The sequence below is a fragment of the Haematobia irritans genome, chromosome 4, assembly GCF_050003625.1.
Source record: "Haematobia irritans isolate KBUSLIRL chromosome 4, ASM5000362v1, whole genome shotgun sequence".
NCBI classification, from domain to species: Eukaryota; Metazoa; Arthropoda; class Insecta; order Diptera; family Muscidae; genus Haematobia; species Haematobia irritans.
The window spans coordinates 76672746-76696186 of record NC_134400.1 but is presented as its reverse complement, the minus strand read 5'-3'; the positions used below and the strand labels follow the sequence as shown (position 1 = coordinate 76696186).

Below are 23441 nucleotides of genomic sequence, written 5' to 3'. Positions count from 1 at the left end.
GACTAAAGAATTTGGTTTGTGTTATTTGTGTGTTTTGTTCTAACATATCTTTTGTACAACAATTATGATCAATAACAACTAAAGGTGTTAAACTGTGTTTAACAAATTTCTAAATAAAATGTATTTAATATTATTAGGCGGCAACTATTTATTCATCCAGCAAGAACAAGAGCTCTCATCCAATGGATAAATAGTTTCCATTGAGAATTAATATTATTGTTGCAACCTTTTATTGCTGAATTTAAAATATGATGGCTTCCTTCACTTTTTTCTCCTTAACATTACTTACTTAGCAACCTGAAGTCGAAGCGGTAAGGGTGAAAGAAGTTTATTCACAACAAAATCCTAAAACGAAACATTTATTGTTTTCTTTTCTTTCCATGTTGGGAACTTTATGCTTTTCTTTCACAATCTGCGAAATTAATACAGACCATTTCTAGCACTCTGTCATAAGATTGTACATGGTCCTTACGAACCTTTACGAGGAATCAAACGAACCTTTACGAGGAATTTTATAAATAAAAGGCGTTGTAACGGATCGCTTTCATTGTGTTTCATAAAAACGTAAAGATCCCACGCATCGTATCGCGCAGACATATTAATTCGCAAACGCATTTGATAACTTCTTAGATATGGCAACTTGCTCATGTCTACACATACAAGGACACACGATACCGAAAGCAATCTAGAAAATTCCGAGAAAGCTTGGCGCAAAATTGATTTTTTTACCTTTGGGTTTCTTTCGACGTCAATCGCCATACAATCGTCCTCAGTGAGGTGTAGATAGGCATTTGCCTCGTGCTTAATTTACATTACAACTCACGGGTATTGCTTTAAAAATATTAGTAATCTTTTTTTTTTTTTTTGACAAACCTGCTTATAAGTGAATTATTTTAAGAAAGTGCCGATATTTAGCAATATAATCTGTTCGACATCACAGCCTGAGTTGAGCTTATTTTGTTTTAAAATCTACTTTCCCCTTCGGGGACGTCACGTAGGTAAGCAAGTGTTTTCAGAAATTTATTGCAGGCGTGCATTACAATTATTTCCAAATTTCGCTTAGGAAACTGCAAACACGTTGCACCAATAGACGGAGGAACAGAGTCTACACCGGCAAAGTAACCGTAGATCGTTGTCGCTCAAGCGAGGACTCCCACGCTGACTCCACAAAATTGGTGATATTTGAGGTTAACTACGCATGTCACAGGTCAATTCTTCGACATTGTATAGGCATTTCAAAATCTTAAGTGGCCCTGGAAGAGGTGAACATTTCTGCTTGCGATTCCGGTTGAATGCAGATCACCACCATAGTGTAGATTCACGCAAGGAAAAGTCATCAAAGTCATCGTATCAACCAATCCAGCCCTAAGTCGCCATTGGCGCAAATTGTGTTTTTTATTTTTAAATCGTGTGGATAGTTGCGGCTACCACACGTCCCAGCGTCCGGAGTCCCAACCTCCGTTGCAAATTGGAAATAACTATATCAACTCGGGTGATGTATAAATGAAGTACCAAAGCATGAAACAGTGAAAAGTCATAAAATTAGTTAAGAAATTATGCACACGCATATATACGTACATGTATGTAGGTGCATTTAGATATAACATATTTCGTCTGTTTTTGTTTACACATAAGTAAAACTAACTACTCATGTGTATTATGATCTAGCTTTGCTTAACATTCATATATTTAATTTTGATTACACAAGTAAGGCATAACTTATGTATTTTAGAATCTAGCGCTCTCGTACATGCACATACATACGTACACATTGAAGTAAATTTAACCAACAAAAAAAGAGAACTTAACGAAAAAATGAATAACATACGTATGTGAGTGCATATATGAGACAGCATACTCTACACAATTTTATTGTCGATAAAGAGAAAAGTACATTCTGATTTGTCCGCGAGACAGCATTAATATTGCTAAACGTTGTTCTTTTCTCAAATTTTCTTTAACTCAACTAAACAGAAATGTGTATGTGTCCCTATGGAGTAATAGTAGAGAGAATTTGGTCCCAGCAACAACGAGCTCGTTAGGCAGGTTTGACATAATCTTAAACCCAACATTAGGGTAACCATATGACTTTATTTCTCTGTTTTGATGGGTTAAGTGCAGACAGTAATTTTTCTTACACTTTTATACCATGAATTATATACGTTTCGACTACTCATATTACTGCTTAAGCATTTTCACAATATTCTAAGGTTATTTCAGAAATTTTCAATTATACTATTTGGAATTACCTAACTATTATACTATTTGAATTATTTAAATAAGTATATAGTTATGTACTGAGTATATTAAACCAAAAATAGTATTATAATTAAATTCATGCTCTCTTCAGAACTTTTGTATAATTATTTAAAATTGTTTAAAGGCGTATTAAAGCATTTAGAGGTTTTATTTGATTCAAAATCGATCTCAAACATTTACGACATAGATTTATTCCATATTCATAATTATCCTATCTATACGTAAGAATTTAACCATGTACTTATTATTTTCCGAAATATATCAAAACGAATTTTTGTAAGTCTACAATGAAATTCTAAAACCTTTTTTCTTTTGAGGGATGCTGAGTGTAATAGTCATGTGAGTTTGTAGTGTGGTCATAATAGGGACAGCTTTTAAAATTAGGTACTTGGCTGTCATAGGCGTTAAGGGAGGGTTAGATGTACCTCAATATGGCACACCACCTAGCCATATCACACAATGTAATAAGTGGGATAATTATTGTACAACCAAACAACATGATCGGATTTTTTTTTTTGGAAATATATATATTTAGACGGCATGGATATTTCTTTATATGCTACGCACTTAGAGCTCCGGGTCAAGAACCATCTATACCACCTGAGCTGGTCGGGAGATTTTTTCAGCTTGCCATGCCAAATTGACTCACAGGATGTAGTTCTAGAAAAATTTTGTTTTTAATGCGATTTTTGGCTGAGCCAATGTATCCAGTGCGTAACATATATGGCGCCCAACGAAAAGCCAAGGTTTGTCCTTAAACCTTGCCCTTATTCCGATTCTAACGACCACCACAACTCAACTTATTGTACTGTACCTCTATATAATCGAATGTTCACATATGCGAAGGTAAAACCATGGGATCTAATTTTTTGAGTTTCTTTAGTTTTATAACTGAAATTTATTGCAATGGCTATTGCTTTCGCATCATGTAAATATTTTAAAAGCTGCAAATTCATTTTAACATCTTCAACTTGTACTCTTTTTGCGTTGAAAATTTTTTAGTCCAACCTGATCGCCACCAGCAGATCAACGTTGTTGCAACAAATGTTCAATTCAAAGGATTGCTTGGGATATTCAGTCATATTGGCACAAGTCAATGCTCGTATTGTTTTAAATCGTGCATTAGGGGTGTAAATTTGTTTTGGATATAGGTAGAATGTTTTATAACATTAATAAAATGCAGCTTTGCTCATATTAATTTCATTTTCATATTATTTGCTTGAGACAGGGCATGGAATCTCTCAATTAGCAGAGACTGCACTTGCCAAGTGAAAAAGGGAGAAGTCAGTGTATGTTGATACCTTGCACTCCGTTATTTTGACCATGCCCAGATTCATTTTGACTATAATGCTTAGCATCCCTCTAGGAACACATGATTTTATTGTTTTTTTTTTCTTTTTTTTATTTTTATTATTTTTGTTTTTTTTTTTCTGCGAATTTACACAGGAAAAATAGATTTGCTAAAGATTTTAAAAGTATTTGAATTACAACATCCAGAATTGGAAATCTAATTGATTCGATATTTTGTTTTAATGTATGGGTCAATCACGAATACGAAAGAATCAATACAATCCTTTTATTGACATTGGTGTTTAATGCTGTTATTTCGGAGATCGAAATTAAGAAAAAAATAATACCGCTTCTCCTGTGTACTCTTATTGGTTTTAATTGCTGTGCGTTTATTTTGAACTCTTATACATTTTGCTTATGGACTTTGGAACATATGGCATAATTGTGAAAGATCTATTTTGGTTATTTTGAGGAATGGAAACCCGTTCCAAAACACGATCTATTTCATACCCACCAGTTGCAAAACAAGACCAACGTAATTCTACTACTGCAGATCTAATTAAGAAAGGAGATACAGAGAGTTTATCTTCTGCAGTTTCTTCGAGCAGTATTATCGGTAGAGGTAAACCTATCAAAGTGACAGAACGTTCGGTTACATCATCTGACTTGAATATTTCGATTACGCGAGGAAGAGGTAGAGGTGTTACTCCTCGTGGCAACAAATTAGATTTTTCATCATCCATAGAGGCACTGAAAGGGTCTCTACTTAATTTTTCTTTGAACAGTTCCGGAGATTCCGCCAAAACTATTATTGACGTACCCGTTGTTGACAACGATTCATTTTCTGATACGTCACATTTGGGTGTTTCTGACAGCGTTGAAGAACCTTATTCGGTTGACCAAGCTATTGTATTTAGAATCGACAGTCAAATGGAGGGGCAGAGTGATTTGAACGATCCTCCCCCATTAACTTCCAGACCACCTGGTGATAACCCAGATATGAATTCATTGCATTCTTTAGTCCTATGCTTACAGCAATCATTATCGAATACTCAGGCAGAGATCAGGTCTATCAGGGATACTATCAGTCAACAGCGTGATAATCAATTTTCATCCTCAAGTATAGATAATGGTCGATCTCCTTCCAATCAAATGAGCACTTCAAGTAGCGTGCCTCATCAGGCAATAAAACTTAAGGATTGGAATGTTTCTTTTAGCGGGGAAGGTAGTGTTTCCGATTTTATTTTCAAGATTGACACTTTATCAAAAAGGTCTCATTGTTCCGTAGATTATTTGATGGACAATTTTCAAATCTTCTTGACTAATAAGGCAGAGACGTGGTATTGGCGATATATCAGACAGCATCCCAGATCCACTTTTGACCAACTCAAGAATGCATTGAACAAGGAATTTGGCAGTCTGGAGAGTGATAATGAAGTAAAGCTTCGCATTTCGACTCGTCGCCAGCATAATAAGGAATCGTATGATGATTATCATACAGCTATTATGCAAATGAATCAGAGATTGAGGTGTCCATTATCCGATAGTACACTGATAGAAATTATGAGGGAGAATGTTAACAGTGAACTTAGGCTTATGCTTTTTGGGCTGGATTTTGGAGATGTTGACGAACTTCGTGAAATTGCAAGGAGAGCCGAGAGGATCATTAAAGAGAATAAATCTCCATCCAATCAAATCACAACTCGACAACGCCACATTAATGAACTTCGTTTCGAAGATCCAACTGACGAATCAGAGGGCGAAAACGATCCACAAATTGAGGTATTGAAAATTAATAAGCCCAATAACAAGAATGATTATTCTAGAATAAAATGTTGGAATTGCCTCAACATGGGACATAGTTTTATATATTGTCCTGAGACTGTTAGACACGTTTTTTGTTATAAGTGCGGTGAGAGAAATGTTACTACACTTCAGTGTAGCAATGCTCACAAGGGAAACCTTCGCAGGAGCGAGATGGCCACCGGGGACTCTCGTTCCTCAAATTAAACCCCGAGTCGCACTCGAGGACAGAGGAAGGTCTTCCACAGGAAGGTTTTCCTCCAATTCCGACACAATTGACCAGAGATGAATTTAATGACCAGTTTGCGGAGAAATACAGACCTTCATCGCGGATATTGAAATGTAGGGCTCGTTATAAGAAAAGGCTATATTTTAGGAAAGCTATCGAATCGACACATTTGTCCAATGCGGATGATGGTAGGCCATATGCCAAAATTAAAATATACGATCATGAGTTTATGTGTCTTTTAGATTCGGGTGCCAATGTCTCGGTCTTGGGGAAAGGTAGCCTGGATTTTGTCAACGAAAATAATGTCGAACTTAAGAATTTCAAGAGCAAGGTGTCAACTGCAGATGGTTCGGAAAATGTGATAGTAGGATATTGTTCTTTGCCTGTAGCATTCAGGGGTGTAACGAGAGTTGTGACATTTTATATAGTGCCAACTTTGACGCAACAGGGGTATTTAGGTGTAGATTTTTGGAGGCTGTATGGTATAGCTCCTCAAGTTATACCTCAGGTTGCAAGTATAGAGAAGACGTCGTCTTCTGATACACCTTTCCACAACCTAAGCCCAGAAGAGAAACTCCGTTTGGATATGACTGTTTCGAAATTTCCTTCATACGAAAAGTTGGGCCTCGGATGCACCCAACTAATTGAACACCGAATCGATACTGGAGTCTCTACTCCAGTGAAATCACGACACTACCCACTGTCTCCACCCAGACAGGCAGAGGTATACGAGGAATTGGATCGTTTGCTGGCTCTAGGAGTCATAGAGGAATCCAACTCCCCGTGGTGCAGCCCAATAGTCACCATTCGCAAACCCGGAAAGATTAGGCTGTGCCTGGACTGCCGTAAGATTAATGCCTTGACCAAGAAAGATTCTTATCCGTTGCCCCACATCAACGGACTCTTAAGCCGACTGAAAGACACCCATTTCATCACGGGCATTGATCTGAAGGATGCCTTTTTCCAGATAAAACTGTCAGATGACTCAAAAGAAAAGACGGCTTTTGCCGTACCAGGCAGACCCCTATACCAATACAGAGTCATGCCTTTCGGGGTCTGCAATGGTCCCCAGACCATGAGTCGTTTGATGGATAAGGCCATTCCTTCACGACTAAGAGACTCTGTTTTCATTTATCTGGACGATTTACTCGTTTGCAGCCATGATTTCGATAGCCACATAAAACTTCTCGAGGAGGTTGCCCAATGCCTCAAGTCCGCCGGACTCACCATTAATGTCGGCAAAAGCCGCTTTTGCCAGAAGGAAATACCCTATTTGGGATACATTATAGGGGGGGGTACACTACGGGTTAATCCTGAGAAAGTTGCCGCCATTGTACAATTTCCCACACCGAAGACCCCTAGGCAAGTTAGGCGTTTTGTTGGCATGGCCAACTGGTACAGGACTTTTATACCTAACTTTTCCAATTTATCTGGCCCTCTTACCGATTGTCTCAGCAAGTCGAACAAACCTTTTAAGTTGTCTAATGAAGCCGTAGAATCCTTTTCTGCTTTAAAAGATGCACTGTCGCGTGCACCGGTTCTTGCGGAACCAGATTTTGAACGGCCATTCGTGATTCAGTGTGACGCATCGCGCGTTGGGGTAGGTGGCGTTCTGTATCAGTTAGACGACTCGGGAAGGGAACGCCCAATAGCTTACGTTTCACAGAAGCTCAACAAGGCCCAGCGCAATTATACGGTAACTGAGCTAGAGTGCCTTGCAGCGATTGTAAGTGTAGAGCGTTTTCGGCAATACGTGGACGGGGTTCCCTTCACGATAGTCACGGACCACTCCAGCCTACGCTGGCTAATGAGCCTTAAGGGTCTTTCCGGAAGACTGGCTCGATGGAGTCTAAAACTCCAAGCCTATGACTTCGTCATGGAGCACAGAAAGGGTTCATTGAACGTAGTACCGGATGCTCTTTCTAGATTCGATGTTGACGAGTTGCAAGTGACCCCTGCCTTACCTGAAGTTGATCTTTCCTCAAACGCTTTTAGTGAACCTGAATACATTGATTTGATAAATAGGGTCAAACGGAATAATGAGGCTTTACCTGATTTGAGTGTTGTTAATGATATTGTTTATAAAAGAGTCAAATTTCGTAATGGTATCGATAATGAAGACGAGCTATGGAAAATATGGTTACCTAGATCTCTTGTGGATGAGGTGATTGCAAAGTATCATGCAATTGGTTGCCATGGCGGTTGCCATAAGACATTGTGTCGAATAAGACAAAAATATTTTTGGCCCATGATGGCGAACGATGTTAGGAATTACATTAAGAGCTGCGATGATTGTAAAACCATTAAGCCTCAGAATCAAATGTCACGCCCACCCATGGGTAATCAGTTTCGCACAGTAAGACCATTTCAAAGATTATACTGCGACTTTTTGGGCCCATACCCATTAAGTAAGTCAAAGAATACGCAATTACTTATCGTTGTCGACCATATGACCAAATTTGTTTTTCTGAAACCGCTTCGGGCAGCTACTTCTGTAAGCGTAATTGATTTCTTGCGGAATGAAATTTTCTCCACTTTTGGGGTTCCCCAGTTTGTCCATACGGACAACGCCAAACAATTTGTTTCGAAGGAGATTGAGGAGTTTTTCCTCGTTTATGGGATCTCCCATATCACCACGGGATTTTATTCTCCCCAAGCCAACTGCTCCGAAAGGGTGAACCGTGAAATTGTCTCAAAGATAAGATATTATTTGAAGGATGACGCAGATCATACCAACTGGGATAGAGATTTGACAAATATACTTACGATATTGCGAAGCGATTTTCACTCCGCAATTCATTGTTCTCCCTACTACGCCGCCTTCGGGCAGAACATGATTTTGCATGCCACAACTTATGACATACTCGACAAACTTAACATCTTGACAGACGATACTGTTGTAGAGCATACTGACAGGCTTCAGAATATTCGCGAGAAGATATCTCGTAATTTGGAAATGGCACACCGAAAGTCAGAAAAAACCTACAATACCAGATCAAGACCCGTGTCATTTATAGTGGGACAAGAGGTATTTAGGAAAAATCGCTCACAGAGCGATTTTAAAAAAGCGATCAACGCAAAATTCAACCCAAAATTTATCAAGTGCAGAATTCGGAACAAAAAAGGCAATAATCTCTATGATATAGAGGATATGCGTGGAAATTATGTCGGAAAGTATCACGCGTCGGATCTTCGCCCATAATGTTGATCGGCATTCGTTAATTGGCCCGGCTTCGTGGGTCGAGCCACACGCTAAGATGTTTAGGCAAATCACACCTTTTGCCCGGCTTCGAGGGTCGAGCCCCACCTGAGCTATCCTGCCTGTCCGTTCTTCAGTCGAGGACCTCGATACGGAGCAGGTTTGTAACGGATCGCTTTCATTGTGTTTCATAAAAACGTAAAGATCCCACGCATCGTATCGCGCAGACATATTAATTCGCAAACGCATTTGATAACTTCTTAGATATGGCAACTTGCTCATGTCTACACATACAAGGACACACGATACCGAAAGCAATCTAGAAAATTCCGAGAAAGCTTGGCGCAAAATTGATTTTTTTACCTTTGGGTTTCTTTCGACGTCAATCGCCATACAATCGTCCTCAGTGAGGTGTAGATAGGCATTTGCCTCGTGCTTAATTTACATTACAACTCACGGGTATTGCTTTAAAAATATTAGTAATCTTTTTTTTTTTTTGACAAACCTGCTTATAAGTGAATTATTTTAAGAAAGTGCCGATATTTAGCAATATAATCTGTTCGACATCACAGCCTGAGTTGAGCTTATTTTGTTTTAAAATCTACTTTCCCCTTCGGGGACGTCACGTAGGTAAGCAAGTGTTTTCAGAAATTTATTGCAGGCGTGCATTACAATTATTTCCAAATTTCGCTTAGGAAACTGCAAACACGTTGCACCAATAGACGGAGGAACAGAGTCTACACCGGCAAAGTAACCGTAGATCGTTGTCGCTCAAGCGAGGACTCCCACGCTGACTCCACAAAATTTGTGATATTTGAGGTTAACTACGCATGTCACAGGTCAATTCTTCGACATTGTATAGGCATTTCAAAATCTTAAGTGGCCCTGGAAGAGGTGAACATTTCTGCTTGCGATTCCGGTTGAATGCAGATCACCACCATAGTGTAGATTCACGCAAGGAAAAGTCATCAAAGTCATCGTATCAACCAATCCAGCCCTAAGTCGCCATTGGCGCAAATTGTGTTTTTTATTTTTAAATCGTGTGGATAGTTGCGGCTACCACACGTCCCAGCGTCCGGAGTCCCAACCTCCGTTGCAAATTGGAAATAACTATATCAACTCGGGTGATGTATAAATGAAGTACCAAAGCATGAAACAGTGAAAAGTCATAAAATTAGTTAAGAAATTATGCACACGCATATATACGTACATGTATGTAGGTGCATTTAGATATAACATATTTCGTCTGTTTTTGTTTACACATAAGTAAAACTAACTACTCATGTGTATTATGATCTAGCTTTGCTTAACATTCATATATTTAATTTTGATTACACAAGTAAGGCATAACTTATGTATTTTAGAATCTAGCGCTCTCGTACATGCACATACATACGTACACATTGAAGTAAATTTAACCAACAAAAAAAGAGAACTTAACGAAAAAATGAATAACATACGTATGTGAGTGCATATATGAGACAGCATACTCTACACAATTTTATTGTCGATAAAGAGAAAAGTACATTCTGATTTGTCCGCGAGACAGCATTAATATTGCTAAACGTTGTTCTTTTCTCAAATTTTCTTTAACTCAACTAAACAGAAATGTGTATGTGTCCCTATGGAGTAATAGTAGAGAGAATTTGGTCCCAGCAACAACGAGCTCGTTAGGCAGGTTTGACATAATCTTAAACCCAACATTAGGGTAACCATATGACTTTATTTCTCTGTTTTGATGGGTTAAGTGCAGACAGTAATTTTTCTTACACTTTTATACCATGAATTATATACGTTTCGACTACTCATATTACTGCTTAAGCATTTTCACAATATTCTAAGGTTATTTCAGAAATTTTCAATTATACTATTTGGAATTACCTAACTATTATACTATTTGAATTATTTAAATAAGTATATAGTTATGTACTGAGTATATTAAACCAAAAATAGTATTATAATTAAATTCATGCTCTCTTCAGAACTTTTGTATAATTATTTAAAATTGTTTAAAGGCGTATTAAAGCATTTAGAGGTTTTATTTGATTCAAAATCGATCTCAAACATTTACGACATAGATTTATTCCATATTCATAATTATCCTATCTATACGTAAGAATTTAACCATGTACTTATTATTTTCCGAAATATATCAAAACGAATTTTTGTAAGTCTACAATGAAATTCTAAAACCTTTTTTCTTTTGAGGGATGCTGAGTGTAATAGTCATGTGAGTTTGTAGTGTGGTCATAATAGGGACAGCTTTTAAAATTAGGTACTTGGCTGTCATAGGCGTTAAGGGAGGGTTAGATGTACCTCAATATGGCACACCACCTAGCCATATCACACAATGTAATAAGTGGGATAATTATTGTACAACCAAACAACATGATCGGATTTTTTTTTTGGAAATATATATATTTAGACGGCATGGATATTTCTTTATATGCTACGCACTTAGAGCTCCGGGTCAAGAACCATCTATACCACCTGAGCTGGTCGGGAGATTTTTTCAGCTTGCCATGCCAAATTGACTCACAGGATGTAGTTCTAGAAAAATTTTGTTTTTAATGCGATTTTTGGCTGAGCCAATGTATCCAGTGCGTAACAGCGTATTAAATCTTTACGAGATTTGCTTGCATATAAACTTTGAATTCAAGTACAATGAGTAACCAAGAAAGGTAGGTTAATTTAGGTTAGGTTAAAGTGGCAGCCCGATTAAATTTTCAGGCTCACTTAGAATATTCAGTCCATTGTGCTACCACATTGAACTAAAAGTCTTAACCACTGAACCTTCTCTATTATTTGCTTTTGTTGAACCAACCAGATTGCTCCAAAAACATTAAAACTGCTTAAGTTAACGTTTTCCAGGTCCGCCAGTAATCTAAAGCTATATTCTCCTAAAATTCGCTTACGCCTTACACAAAAAGCAGGACACTCACACAAGAGGTGTTTAATTGATTCCTTTTCCTCCACATCATGACAGCTTATACAATAGGCATTTTACTTCGCACCTATAGTTTTTGCAAATTCGCCTATCAGACAGCGACCCGTTATAGCAGATATCAGGAGTGCTATCTGACGCCTTGAGAACACTAGCATATCTAGTGTGCGGTTTAAGTTTAAATGGGGCCATATGTGCTTGGTGTCGTTACAACCCTTGCAATTCTCCCATCGAATATTGACCATCATAACAGCCTTCTCACGCAGTAAGAGCTTGCAGGTGGCCAGAGGCATATCAACAGATTCTAGTTCCCCTGGAATATTTAAGGTAGTTCCTAGCCTTGCTAACACATCTGCTTCGCAGTTCCCCGGTATGTTCCTATGGCCAGGCACCCATATTAGGTGAGTATTGTACTGCTCAGCCTTCTCGTTGAGAGATTTGCGGCAGTCTATGGCCGTTTTCGAGTTATGAAACACAGGGTCCAGGTTGCAGGTTGACTGTCTGAGTATATATTAATGTCAATATTTGTTGGAACATTACTTCTCAGCCAATTCACCACCTCTCTTATTGCCAATATTCCAGCCTGAAAAACACCACAGTGATTAGGTAATCTTTTCGCTATTCGAATTTCCAGATCTTTAGAATATACTCCGAACCCCACTTGTCCATTCAATTTGGAGCCATCAGTATAGAAATCTATATATCTTTTATTCCCCGGGGTCTGTGTACACCACGCCTCACTGTTGGGGATTAGAGTTTCAAACTTTTTGTCGAAAAGTGGTTTTGCCAGGGTGTAATCCACTACGTTAGGCACATCTGGCATTACTTTGAGAACCGAACTGTGAACGTACATTTGTTCCGACCACAGCGATATCTCGCGCAACCGCACAGTCGTTGTTGCAGCTGACTGTTTGGCCAAAATGTCTAAAGGCAATAGATGCAGCATGACATTAAGGGAGTCTGTTTCTGTCTTACTAAATGCGCCTGAGATACATAAGCACGCCCTACGCTGAACTTTATCTAAACCAGTCGGTTTCTGAAGTGCCGGCCACCAGACTACAACACCATATAGCATTGTAGGTCTAACCAGGGATCCGGAGCGGTCCAGTTTTTTCGCTCCGCTCCGCTCCCGCTCCGGAGAAAAAAAAACGCTCCGCTCCACGCTCCGCTCCGAGACAAAAAATTCGCTCCGCTCTTCTTCGAGAAAATTATAGTACAAACATTGTATTATTTGTTCAATTGAGTTTTATTTTATTTAGAAAAATCGGGCGGTACATATATGGGAGCTATAGCTAAATCTGAACCGATTTCGATGATTTTTCGCACATATAGTTAGTGCTATAGAAGATTACATTTCGCCAACTTTGAGTAAGATCGGTTGATAAATAAGGGTTTTATGACCTAATTTGGCAAAATCGGGCGATACATATATATGGGACCTATATCTAAATCTGAACCGATTTCGATGAAATTTTCAGACTTAAAGGGTGATACAGAAGATTATTTTGTGCTAAATTTGACGACGATCGGTTAGTAAAAAAGTGCAACGTGACCCCATTTGTCAAAATCGGGCAACACATATATATGGGAGCTATATCTAAATTTGATCCGATTTCTTCCAAATTCAATAACGTTCGTCCTTGTGCCCAAAAAACTCCCTGTACCAAATTTCATCAAAATCGGTTAATAATTGCGACCGAAATCCTGTGAACAACAAATACATGGATAGACGGACGGATGGACGGACGGACACCAAGCGCTAGATCGACTCAGGAGGTGATTCTGAGTCGATCGGTATATATTTTATGGGGTCTAAAATCAATATTTCTTGTAGGCACATTTTTTGGCAGATCAAACTCATTATACCCTAACCACTATGAGGTTTAGGGTATAATGACTTTAAAACAATGTGTTAAAACATTTTATTAATTTTGAAGATTTTTTCAGAAATATTAAATCCATTTTGACTTCATTAAAACGAAATTTGCATTCATGTTAGGATACACATTTTTATGTCGAATCACTTAGCTATAAGGATAAACAGACTTCATTGAAAAGTTTAGAGACTTTTAGACAAGGAAAAACTTTTTTCAGAGAAATACGTCTTCTAAGCAAAATTCGTATTTTAAGCAGGTGAAATATTTGGCCTCCCGACAATATTCTTTGCGGCGCACCATCTACTATTTAATATGTGATAGAAACCAAATTTATGAAAATGGACCAAATTCTGTTTGGTCTGACCATCGGACCAAATTTAAAAATTAGAAATCTTTTGGACCAATTTTGGTCCGATCGGACCAAAACGGCAACGCTGATTGGAATTGAAAGTCTATACACAGAGTAGAAGTAACTACTCTCCGAAAGTTTTTTTTTGTTTTGCAACAGACGTAGAGAAGAGGTTTTGTTATATTTGTAATGTGTGTGTGTGTGTATGTTTATGTTTGCAACAACCTCCATCGACATCAGTCCGTGGTATACCTACGAATATTCTTACTCAGATCTAGTGTTACCTAATTTCGCTTTTTCCCCTTTATTGTATAATAAATGTATATGCGCACATTTTTCAACCAAAATTGAAACTATCCATAATTTTAATTAAATTTTCGAGAACTAATATCAGAAATAAGAGAATGCTAGGATATAGTACAATAGTAAAGCAAATATGAATGTCCTTACACTGAAATAAAGCATGCCCGGTTCCAAAGATTTTGTCTTTATTTTAACAGTTTGGGTATTAATTCCGAGCCAAAGAAGCGGAGAATACAAGTAAGGATACTTTAAAGACGTAATTCTCTTTTAAATTTTGGGGTTATGTACTTGCTTCTAGGAAGCAAATGTTAATTTTTTTAGATTTTTTTTCGTCAGTTGTTATCAAAATCCTTTAAAAATGAGTTAACGAGTTATTTTTTTTTTCATATTAAGACTCGACTTCCAGTAGAAATTATGCTATGTTTCAAGTAAAATGCGTCTTTAAAATAAAGTGTTGAAAAACATGTCTTATTTTTTAACGATTTTTTTCTTTGTAGGCAAGATGCAAAAAGGAAACAAATTTAAAGACAATTTTATTAATTTTAAAGAATTTTTCTTAATTATTAAAGTCACGTTGACCTTACCTCAAAAATTGTATCTTTCATGTTATGATACACATTTTTAAGTAAAATCACTTAATTATAAGGACATTACAACTTCATTCAAAAGTTTATTGCCTTTTGGACAAGAAAAAAACTTTATTTTAGAGAAATGCGTCTTCCATGTTAAGCAAAATTTGCATTCTTATTCTAAGGACATGGAATCTTTGACTTCACGACAATATTTTTTTCAGTGTAGAAAACTAAAAAATTAAATATAAATAAGATCGTTTAATTGCATTTATTTGACGTTCATTACAAACATCTTTGTAGTAATACGGGATGAAATTGATCGAAAGTACTGCTGTTACTTTTACAACACATACTAGAGATATATTTTGACATTTGCCGTTTTTGAAAACAATTACTAAAAAAACACGTTGTGTTTTCCCCAATGTACGTACGTACAAAAATACATATCGTACATTTTAAACGTTTGCTCACACTACGCTAAGTTCTAGCTAAATTTGAAATTACCTACACAGTGTAATTTCAAAGTTACACATTTCATTCAAGTAATATTTTATTCGGAGCGGAGCGGTTTTTCATTTGGAAACCGCTCCGCTCCCGCTCCGGCTAAAAAAGGGCTTGCTCCGCTCCGCTCCACGCTCCGGATCCCTGGGTCTAACCACTGCCGTTTATAGCCAATGCACAATTTTTGGTTTTAGTCCCCACTTTTTCCCTATTGCCTTTTTGCACGAGTGCAAAGCTACCGTGGCTTTTCTCGCCCTTTCTTCAATATTAAGGCTAAAATTCAGCTTCCTGTCCAAAAGAACACCAAAGTATTTTGCACACTCACCAAAGGGAATTTCAATACCCCCTAAGGAAATGGGCCTAACCGTGGGAGTTTTGCGATCTTTGCAGTACATGACTAGTTCAGTCTTTGCTGGATTTACCCTAAAACCATTATCTTTCGCCCATTTCTCAGTCACCCGGAGAGCTCTCTGTATAATATATCTGACTATGGATGAGAATTTTCCCCTGACTGCTAGCGCCACATCATCTGCGTATGCCACCACTTTTATCCTTTCTTTTTCTAGGGAAACCAGAAGGTTGTTTATAGCAACATTTCAAAGAAGAGGTGATAGAACTCTTCCTTGGGGGGTGCCTCTGTTCACATACCTTTGTATGTTTGCTTGTCGTAGCTGAAATACGTCTCTTTATTAGAAGTTCGTCTAACAGCCTAAGTATACCTGGATCAACATTCAAGAGTTGTCAGTCCATATAATATCGAGCTCGGATGGACATTATTGAACGCCCCTTCGATGTCTAGAAACACCACGATTGTGTATTCTTTGGCATATAGTGAGCTTTCGATAAAGCTGACTAGTTCATGCTATGCGGTCTAGGTAGACCTGCCCTTCGAGTATGCATGCTGTCATTTCGAGAGCAAACTTGAATCCACGCTAGTTCTAAGATACATGTCTATCATCCTCTCCAGGGTCTTAAGTAGGAATGAGGATAAGCTTGAGAAGCTTTTCCCGCTTTAGGTATGAATACGACTTTTGTTTCCCTCCACTTTTCTGGAATATATGCTAAGTTTACACATCGTTTATATATCACCGTCAACCATGGGATAATTCTTTCAGTCACTGCTTGTAATTCCGCCGGAGTAATTCCATCAGGTCCGGGGGATTTGAATGGTCCAAAGCTATTTAAAGCCCATTTTATTCTAGATTCCGACACAATTTCCTCGATAGGAAATGACCGCTGAGCCTCTGTTATACCGCCAGAACATGGTTCAACCGTCTGATTTCCAGGGAAGTGTGTGTCCAAAAGTACCTCCAACGTCTCCTCATTGGACGTTGTCCAATTTCCCTCCCATGTTTTAATGAAACCTGGAGCGGTGTTAGTGGATGCTAGTACCTTCCGTAGTCTGGAAGCCTCTGGCGTATTCTCAATACTGCTACAGTAATCATCCCAAGAGTTTTGTTGCGACCTTCTCAGTTCTCGTTTATATGCTCTCAGATTCATCTTGTAAGTGTCCCAATCCTGCGGAGCTCTTGTGGACTTTGCTTTGTTAAACAGCTTCCTGCAGGATTTCCTCATATTACTTAACTCCGTAGTCCACCATGGCGGCCGATTTTTTCCCCTTGGCTTTCCTCTAGGGCAAGCAGCTTTTAGTGAAATGTTGAAGGCCTTAGTAATCCGCTCCACTGCGTGTTCGATATCTTGCACAGTGCTCATATTTGTCTCCGGCATTTCCGGTATCATCAAATTGAACGATTCCCTATACCTATTCCAATCAGCTTTCCTAACATTTGGCGGAGATATGGTCTTTGAAGTACGAACAGCCAATCTGAAACTGATGTAGCGATGATCTCAGAAGCTATGTTCCCTCAAAACTTGCCACTCAGATATCTTATCATTCAGTTCCGGAGAGGTCAACGTGACGTCCAAAACCTCTTGCCTGTTTCTGGTGACGAAGGTTGGTGCATCTCCCTTATTGCAAACTACCAGGTTAGTACGCAAAATAAACTCTATTAGCGACCCTTGCATTGGTATCACTACTTCCCCAAATACTATGATGTGCATTTGCATCGCATCCCATAATGAGTTTTGTCTTTGTTTTTGGTGACTCCTCAACTAAGGTCTTAACTGCACATGGTGGCATCTCTCTATCATGTCCCATATAGACCAAAGTTACCCAATATTTGATTTGGATATCTCTAGACTGGCTACGACAGTGTCTGCATTGCTCAATGAAGGAAGCAGAAACAAGTTTAGTTCGTTTTTAGCAATTATACATGCTCGATTTATATCGTTACCGGTATTATGCAAAAGTTTGAAACCCGGAGTGCTTAATTTACAGATCTTGTTCTTATATATGTATGGTTCTTGAATAAGAACTATATCTATGTCTCCTTTCATCAGGAGAACTTTTAAGGCAGCTCAAGCGGCCTTACAATGGTGAAGATTTATTTGGAGGAACCGTAGAACCATCCAAATTTTCAACCACCGTCCCATCAGCCGCTTCAATTGAGTCATCAAGGGCTTCCTCTTCACAGATCTCGGTGACTCTCGCAACAATCCGTGGTTCAGCTTTGGTGAGGTTTGAGCCTGTAGAAACTTCCCGCATATGATTTTCGCCAATGTCTGCAGTTTTTATGTCTCCTTCGGCTTCGCTAGGAGATTTTTTCACTGCTGACTCTACCGGAGGCTTGTCCGCTTCGGAATCCTTTGGCTGATCGCTTTTGTATACCTTCATATGGATATCATGAAAGCCATAACTTACACGTCCTTGGGTCTGGGCTAGATGTGACAGCGACTCTATGTTTAATATAACATAAACACCGCATGTCGTCTTGGTCCATCCACCTCATCCAAACGACCAACCTTCCAATCTTCCAATCCTTGATACCATCCAGCATCTTGCCGTCGAGGACTTGGTCCGGGAAACTTTTTTCGCACCTCTGAGTAGAGACCAGACATCGCGTTCTCAATTTCCCCCATTTTTGCGTTGGAATCATACCGTCCAATGCTCCTTTATTAATGATAGTCATCACAAGGCTGTCTTTTGAAACTGAGGCAAACGATCTTTGATCCCGTTTAGAGGATGGCAGCTCATCCGGTGATCGTTCCCTTTTTCCAGCTTCAAGAATTCCTTGAGCCCATTTTAAGGATTCGCTTTGCTTAGCCGACAACGTGCTTGGGTCGACTGATCCTAATTTCTTAGGATTTTCTAAAGAAAATATTTTGGGCGGAAAGCACAGAACATTGCATAATAAGTTTAATGGAAAATCACCCGAGGAAATATGGTATGGCCATGAAATTAATTTATCACATCTACGAGTTTTTGGATGCATTACAACGGTGATGATACCCAATCAACACAGGAAGAAATAGGATGCAAGATCCAGAAAGTGTGTTATGCTGGGATATTGTGAAACCTCTAAAGCTTATAGAAAATATGAATCCGAATTGGATAAGATGTATATAAGCAGGAATGTTACATTCATAGAGGACAAACTGTAGTTTTTTGAAAACAATCACCGACGAAGTGGTGACATTTTACCTGCAAATCTTGAGAATAAGAGTGATGAGAATTTAGTGAGGATTTTTCTAGATGCAAATTCACATCAATCTGATGAAAGTAATCGAAATCAACAAGAGGAGTCTAATGCTGAAAATAATGAAGAGACAAATGAGCAAAATGATGAGATAAATATACAAGTCGATGAACAGGAAGAACTTGAAGGTGAAGATGAAGATGAATCCGCAGATAGTGAGGAGATTTGTGATGACGATGAGGAGTACACAGCTGGCGTGAGAATTAATCAGAATCAAATAGTCCGAAAGTCCACAAGAATATCGCGTCCACCTGATATGAGCGACTATGTGACATTTGCTGTTTCTGGAATAACACATGAGCCAGGTAATTATTTAGAAGCTATTAATTGCAAAGAATACATTTTGTGGAAGAAAGCTATTGAAGCGGAATTTAATACTTTAAGGCCGGTACTCTGTTCGGTTTTCGCGTTGAAACTCCATACAAAACCAAAAAATGCGAAAAACTAGCGAAATTTTTTCCATTTGTGATACTTTTTTCGAGTTGAAAAACTGACGTAAATAGATCAGTCAGTATTTCCATAACATGGTGCTATTTGCAATGTGTATTAAGAAATAATTTATTTATTAAACTGGTTTTTGTGAATTTATAATGCAAAAGTGGATCGGATTATTATTTAAGAATGTAATCTGATCGATTGATAAAGCAAAGTATAACCTGGAGTTGTATTTCCGTAATAAACTAGAGACCAACATCTAGCCGCTCGCTACTATTTTGTAGAACATAAATAATGTATAAAACACGAAATTTAAACACAAATGTTAACAAAATAAAAGCTTTATTTGGTGAATTATAAACAAAATGTTAACAAAAGGAGCACAACAATTCTTTATTATTCATAATAATATTCTTTATTCATAATAAATTCATATACAATTCAAGAATTAAATGTCCCCGCGAAGTTTATAAACTTGTATGCAAGGGAAAAGAAAACTAAATATTATTACATATACAAATAATTACAAATGATTATTCTGAATAATATTGGATTCCAATCAAAATGTAATAATTATTAAATAGTAGAATATCACAAAAAAAAACTTTTGATTATGGTATATATAATAAGCCATCTTTAATAATATGCCTTCATTGTGAGAGTAATAACTGCCGCTTTACTAATTTTTTTCGCTTATGCCTGTTTCCAGTGTTTAGGGCTTCTAGTGGCATCGAGTTGAATATCATAGGAAGCTGTACGTTTAACGACCTTTTTCCGTATTTGTTGTTGTGTTGCGGTACATAAAATCGTCCTTCAACACGTCTTCTTGTGTTATGTATGTGACTAATTGGTTTTAAGATCGAATCTCCATGGAATTCATTTAGTATTGTGTTTTTGTATAAGTTCGAGACGCTTAAAATACTGTGTTGCTGTGCAAAGATTGTTACATTTTGTCGAGGATTTCTAATTTGCTGTGATATATAATCGTTGTTATTGGTTATTAGATTATGATCATTGATTCTATTTTTCATCAACATCTTTAAAAGCCTGTTCTGTGTTAATTGTAGTATTTTGAAATGTGATGATGATCCGAATGATGTTATTCCATGCCGCAGTTGTGATTCCACAAGTGCAAAGTAAGCCTGTTTAGTTACTGCCATAGGTGCAGAGTTGTTGAGGTGATAAAGTATATACAATACTTTACGCAGTTTCTTGTTCAGTTCCTGTATATGGGACTTCCAGTTAAAATATTTGTCAACTACCACACCAAGATATTTTATTTCATCCACTACTTCAATAGATGTTTCGCAAGAATCATTAACAGCCGAATTTGAGTTAAGACATTGAGTACTATGAAATTTTATCTTAATGCTCGTATTACTTAAACTCGGCAGTCTTATGTGTAGCAGTTTGGTCTTATCGGCATTTATAATGCCGATAAGTTGCAAAACAAGCATTAGCACTTCAACCAACATGTATAGTACCGGGGTAGCAATGAATGGAATCACAAGAATTAATTGCTATGTTCCAAAAAATAAAATGCAGCATTGTGAAATTAGATTTTTAAATCCAAAGTTATTTGTAAAATAACTTCTGCTTCTGCTATGTATATGTAATCATTTCGTGACATTTTGCGATGTTGTCAATACATTTCTATGAAATAAACGCGAAAAAGTTCCAAAATGGCTGTTTTTTTTCCTTCAAAATATATTGTCAACACTATAATTTTTCAACGCGAAACAATGATTGAAGGGAACTTTTTTCGCACCAACAAACAGAGTACCGGCCTTTAATGGAAAATGATACGTGAAAATTGTTGAAATGCCAAAAGGAGTAAAATTACTCACCACAAAATGGATTTTTATGAAAATGGCAATATAGCTCGTCACAAAGCGCGCCTCGCAGCAAGAAGATATGTTCAAAGAAATGATCTTGATTATAACGAGACTCTCCTGTTATGCGGTATGGATCACTAAGGTATTTATTTTCAGTAGCAGTTGAGTTAGATCTTCAGATGAACCACATAGATGTGTGCACAGCTTCTTTACAAGGCGATTTAAAAGAAGATATCTACATAGCAACACCGGATAGTCTAGAAATTACACAGGGAAAAGTTTTAAAATTACAAAGGCCGATATATGGACTAAAGCATTCGTCCAGAATGTGGAATCAAAAATTAAGCAAAACATTGAAAGATTTAGGTTTGAGTCAAATGAAAAGCGATCAATGCATTTATAAAAGAATGATTGATGGAAAAATCCTGATACTTGCAGTCTACGTGGATGATATGATCATATTTTGGAATAATGAGACCCAGAAAGATTAGTTATTGAAAAAATTGAAAGAGAAGTTGATCTTGGGAAGTTGAAATGGTTTTTAGTTATACGGGTGACTCATAATGCAGATAAAAATTTAACTCTGGATCAAACAAATTATTTACAACAGGTATTGGAACATTTTTCGATGTCTTCATGCAACCCAGTTACAACTCCAATGGAAGGCAAAACTGAGCAAGTGGGAAAACCCAAAAACTGAAAAGGAGAAGGAGGATATGAAAAAATATCCATACCAAGAATTAATTTGCAGCCTTTTATTTGCAGCTCAAGTTACTAGGCCGGATATTTGCTATGCAGTACATTTTCTTAGTCGGTTTAATGGTAACTACGGCATGCAACATTGGCAGGCAGTGAAACGAATTTTGAGTTACCTTAAGGGCACAATCAAATTGAAGTCAACAATTAAGAGAAATTCGAAGAATATGATTTATGGATATTCCGATTCTGACTATGCGAGCGAAGCCCTTCACACAGAAAATTTCATTAAAATTCAGCCAACGAAAAATTTTCATTGATATAAGGAAACAATTTCATTAATAGAATGAAATATTCGTTAATAGTACGTTACGTTGATTTACAGAAAATTTGTTATAATAACGAAAAATTTCGTTGTATTAACGAATTTGTTTCATTGGCTGACTTTTAACGACACATTTCGTTAATATAACGAAACTTTTTCTATTAGTGTTGAACAGAGTCAAATTCCAAGGTTTTGTAAAAAAAACATGGGACTCACATAATTTTATTTTAAATATTATTTTTTAGCGAGGATGCTGAAGATAAGAAAAAATAAATGTATCACTGTAGCAACTCTGTAAATATATAAGTATATGGTAACTCTGTATTACATTCATTTTCTATCAATTAATTAAAGCGTCCAGAAGTAAATTACCCGTGTTTTATTTGGTTCTGGGAATACAGGCAATGTTGGTAATTTCCCCGCTTATCATCATCAATATATCATAATATGACGGAAGAGTAAAACTCTTTTTTTCAAATAGAAGATCTCTTTTTATTGTTGAATTATTTATGTTTTTATTGCTAAAATAAAAATGTACCGGTTTTTTGCAAATGTACTGGTTTTTTTTTCTTGAATGTACTGGTTTTGCCAATTTGAAATTTGGCAAGCCTAGTTGTATGGTACATTTTTCTAAAGTATGTTCGAGTCGAACATGTTTTTTCTATGCGTGTATATATGCTTTTTGCATTTTCAACTATTACTAATATATATTATAACGTTTTATATTAACGTTTTATTTAACTAGACTGATTATGCTGATAATACTGAAGAAAATACGCCCCAAAATTTGGAACACACAAATAAAGAATGCAAACATGTCACATCAACTCAATGGTCTGATAATGTCAACAATTCCTGTATACCCAAAGTCGAAAATGGCGATATAGAGCAGAAACATGATTTTATCGATATTTGGCAAAATACTCATTTATTGAGTGCTAGTATAATGGATACAAATGTATCAGCAGAGCGGAATTTACCGAAAATTTCAAAGGAACTTAAAAATTGGAAGGTAAATTCTTCTCGTGGGAAGACTTCCTGTTCCACAAAAAATTTCAGTGCTAATCCATGGATAGAGTTGTTCTCGGAGCTCGACCCTCTTGCGAACTTGGAAGCATTTGATTTAAAGCTAAATGGCAATGGCACTAGTTCAGAACAAACGTAAAATGTATGTATTTCCGCCTCCTGTTTAAACATTTATCACTAAAAAAATAAATAATCTTTTTTT

At 37.2% G+C, this 23441-nt stretch overlaps 2 protein-coding genes across 2 annotated transcripts in view; both read left to right on the top strand.

Moving 5' to 3' along the window:
• The window catches only part of ICA69 (islet cell autoantigen 1-like protein), a 93918-nt gene that overhangs the window by 69919 nt on the left and 558 nt on the right, over positions 1-23441 (top strand). Inside the window, exon 3 of the mRNA XM_075304189.1 lies at positions 22959-23381. Within this exon, the coding sequence (XP_075160304.1) occupies positions 22959-23378 (420 nt within the window). The 3' untranslated portion in view covers positions 23379-23381. The remainder of the gene's footprint in view (positions 1-22958; positions 23382-23441) is intronic.
• LOC142233307 (uncharacterized) lies at positions 564-5563 on the top strand. The gene is made up of 2 exons (XM_075304188.1): positions 564-998; positions 1064-5563. The coding sequence occupies exon 2, from the start codon at positions 4024-4026 to the stop codon at positions 5557-5559; it is 1536 nt and encodes a 511-aa protein (XP_075160303.1). The 5' UTR covers positions 564-998; positions 1064-4023; the 3' UTR covers positions 5560-5563.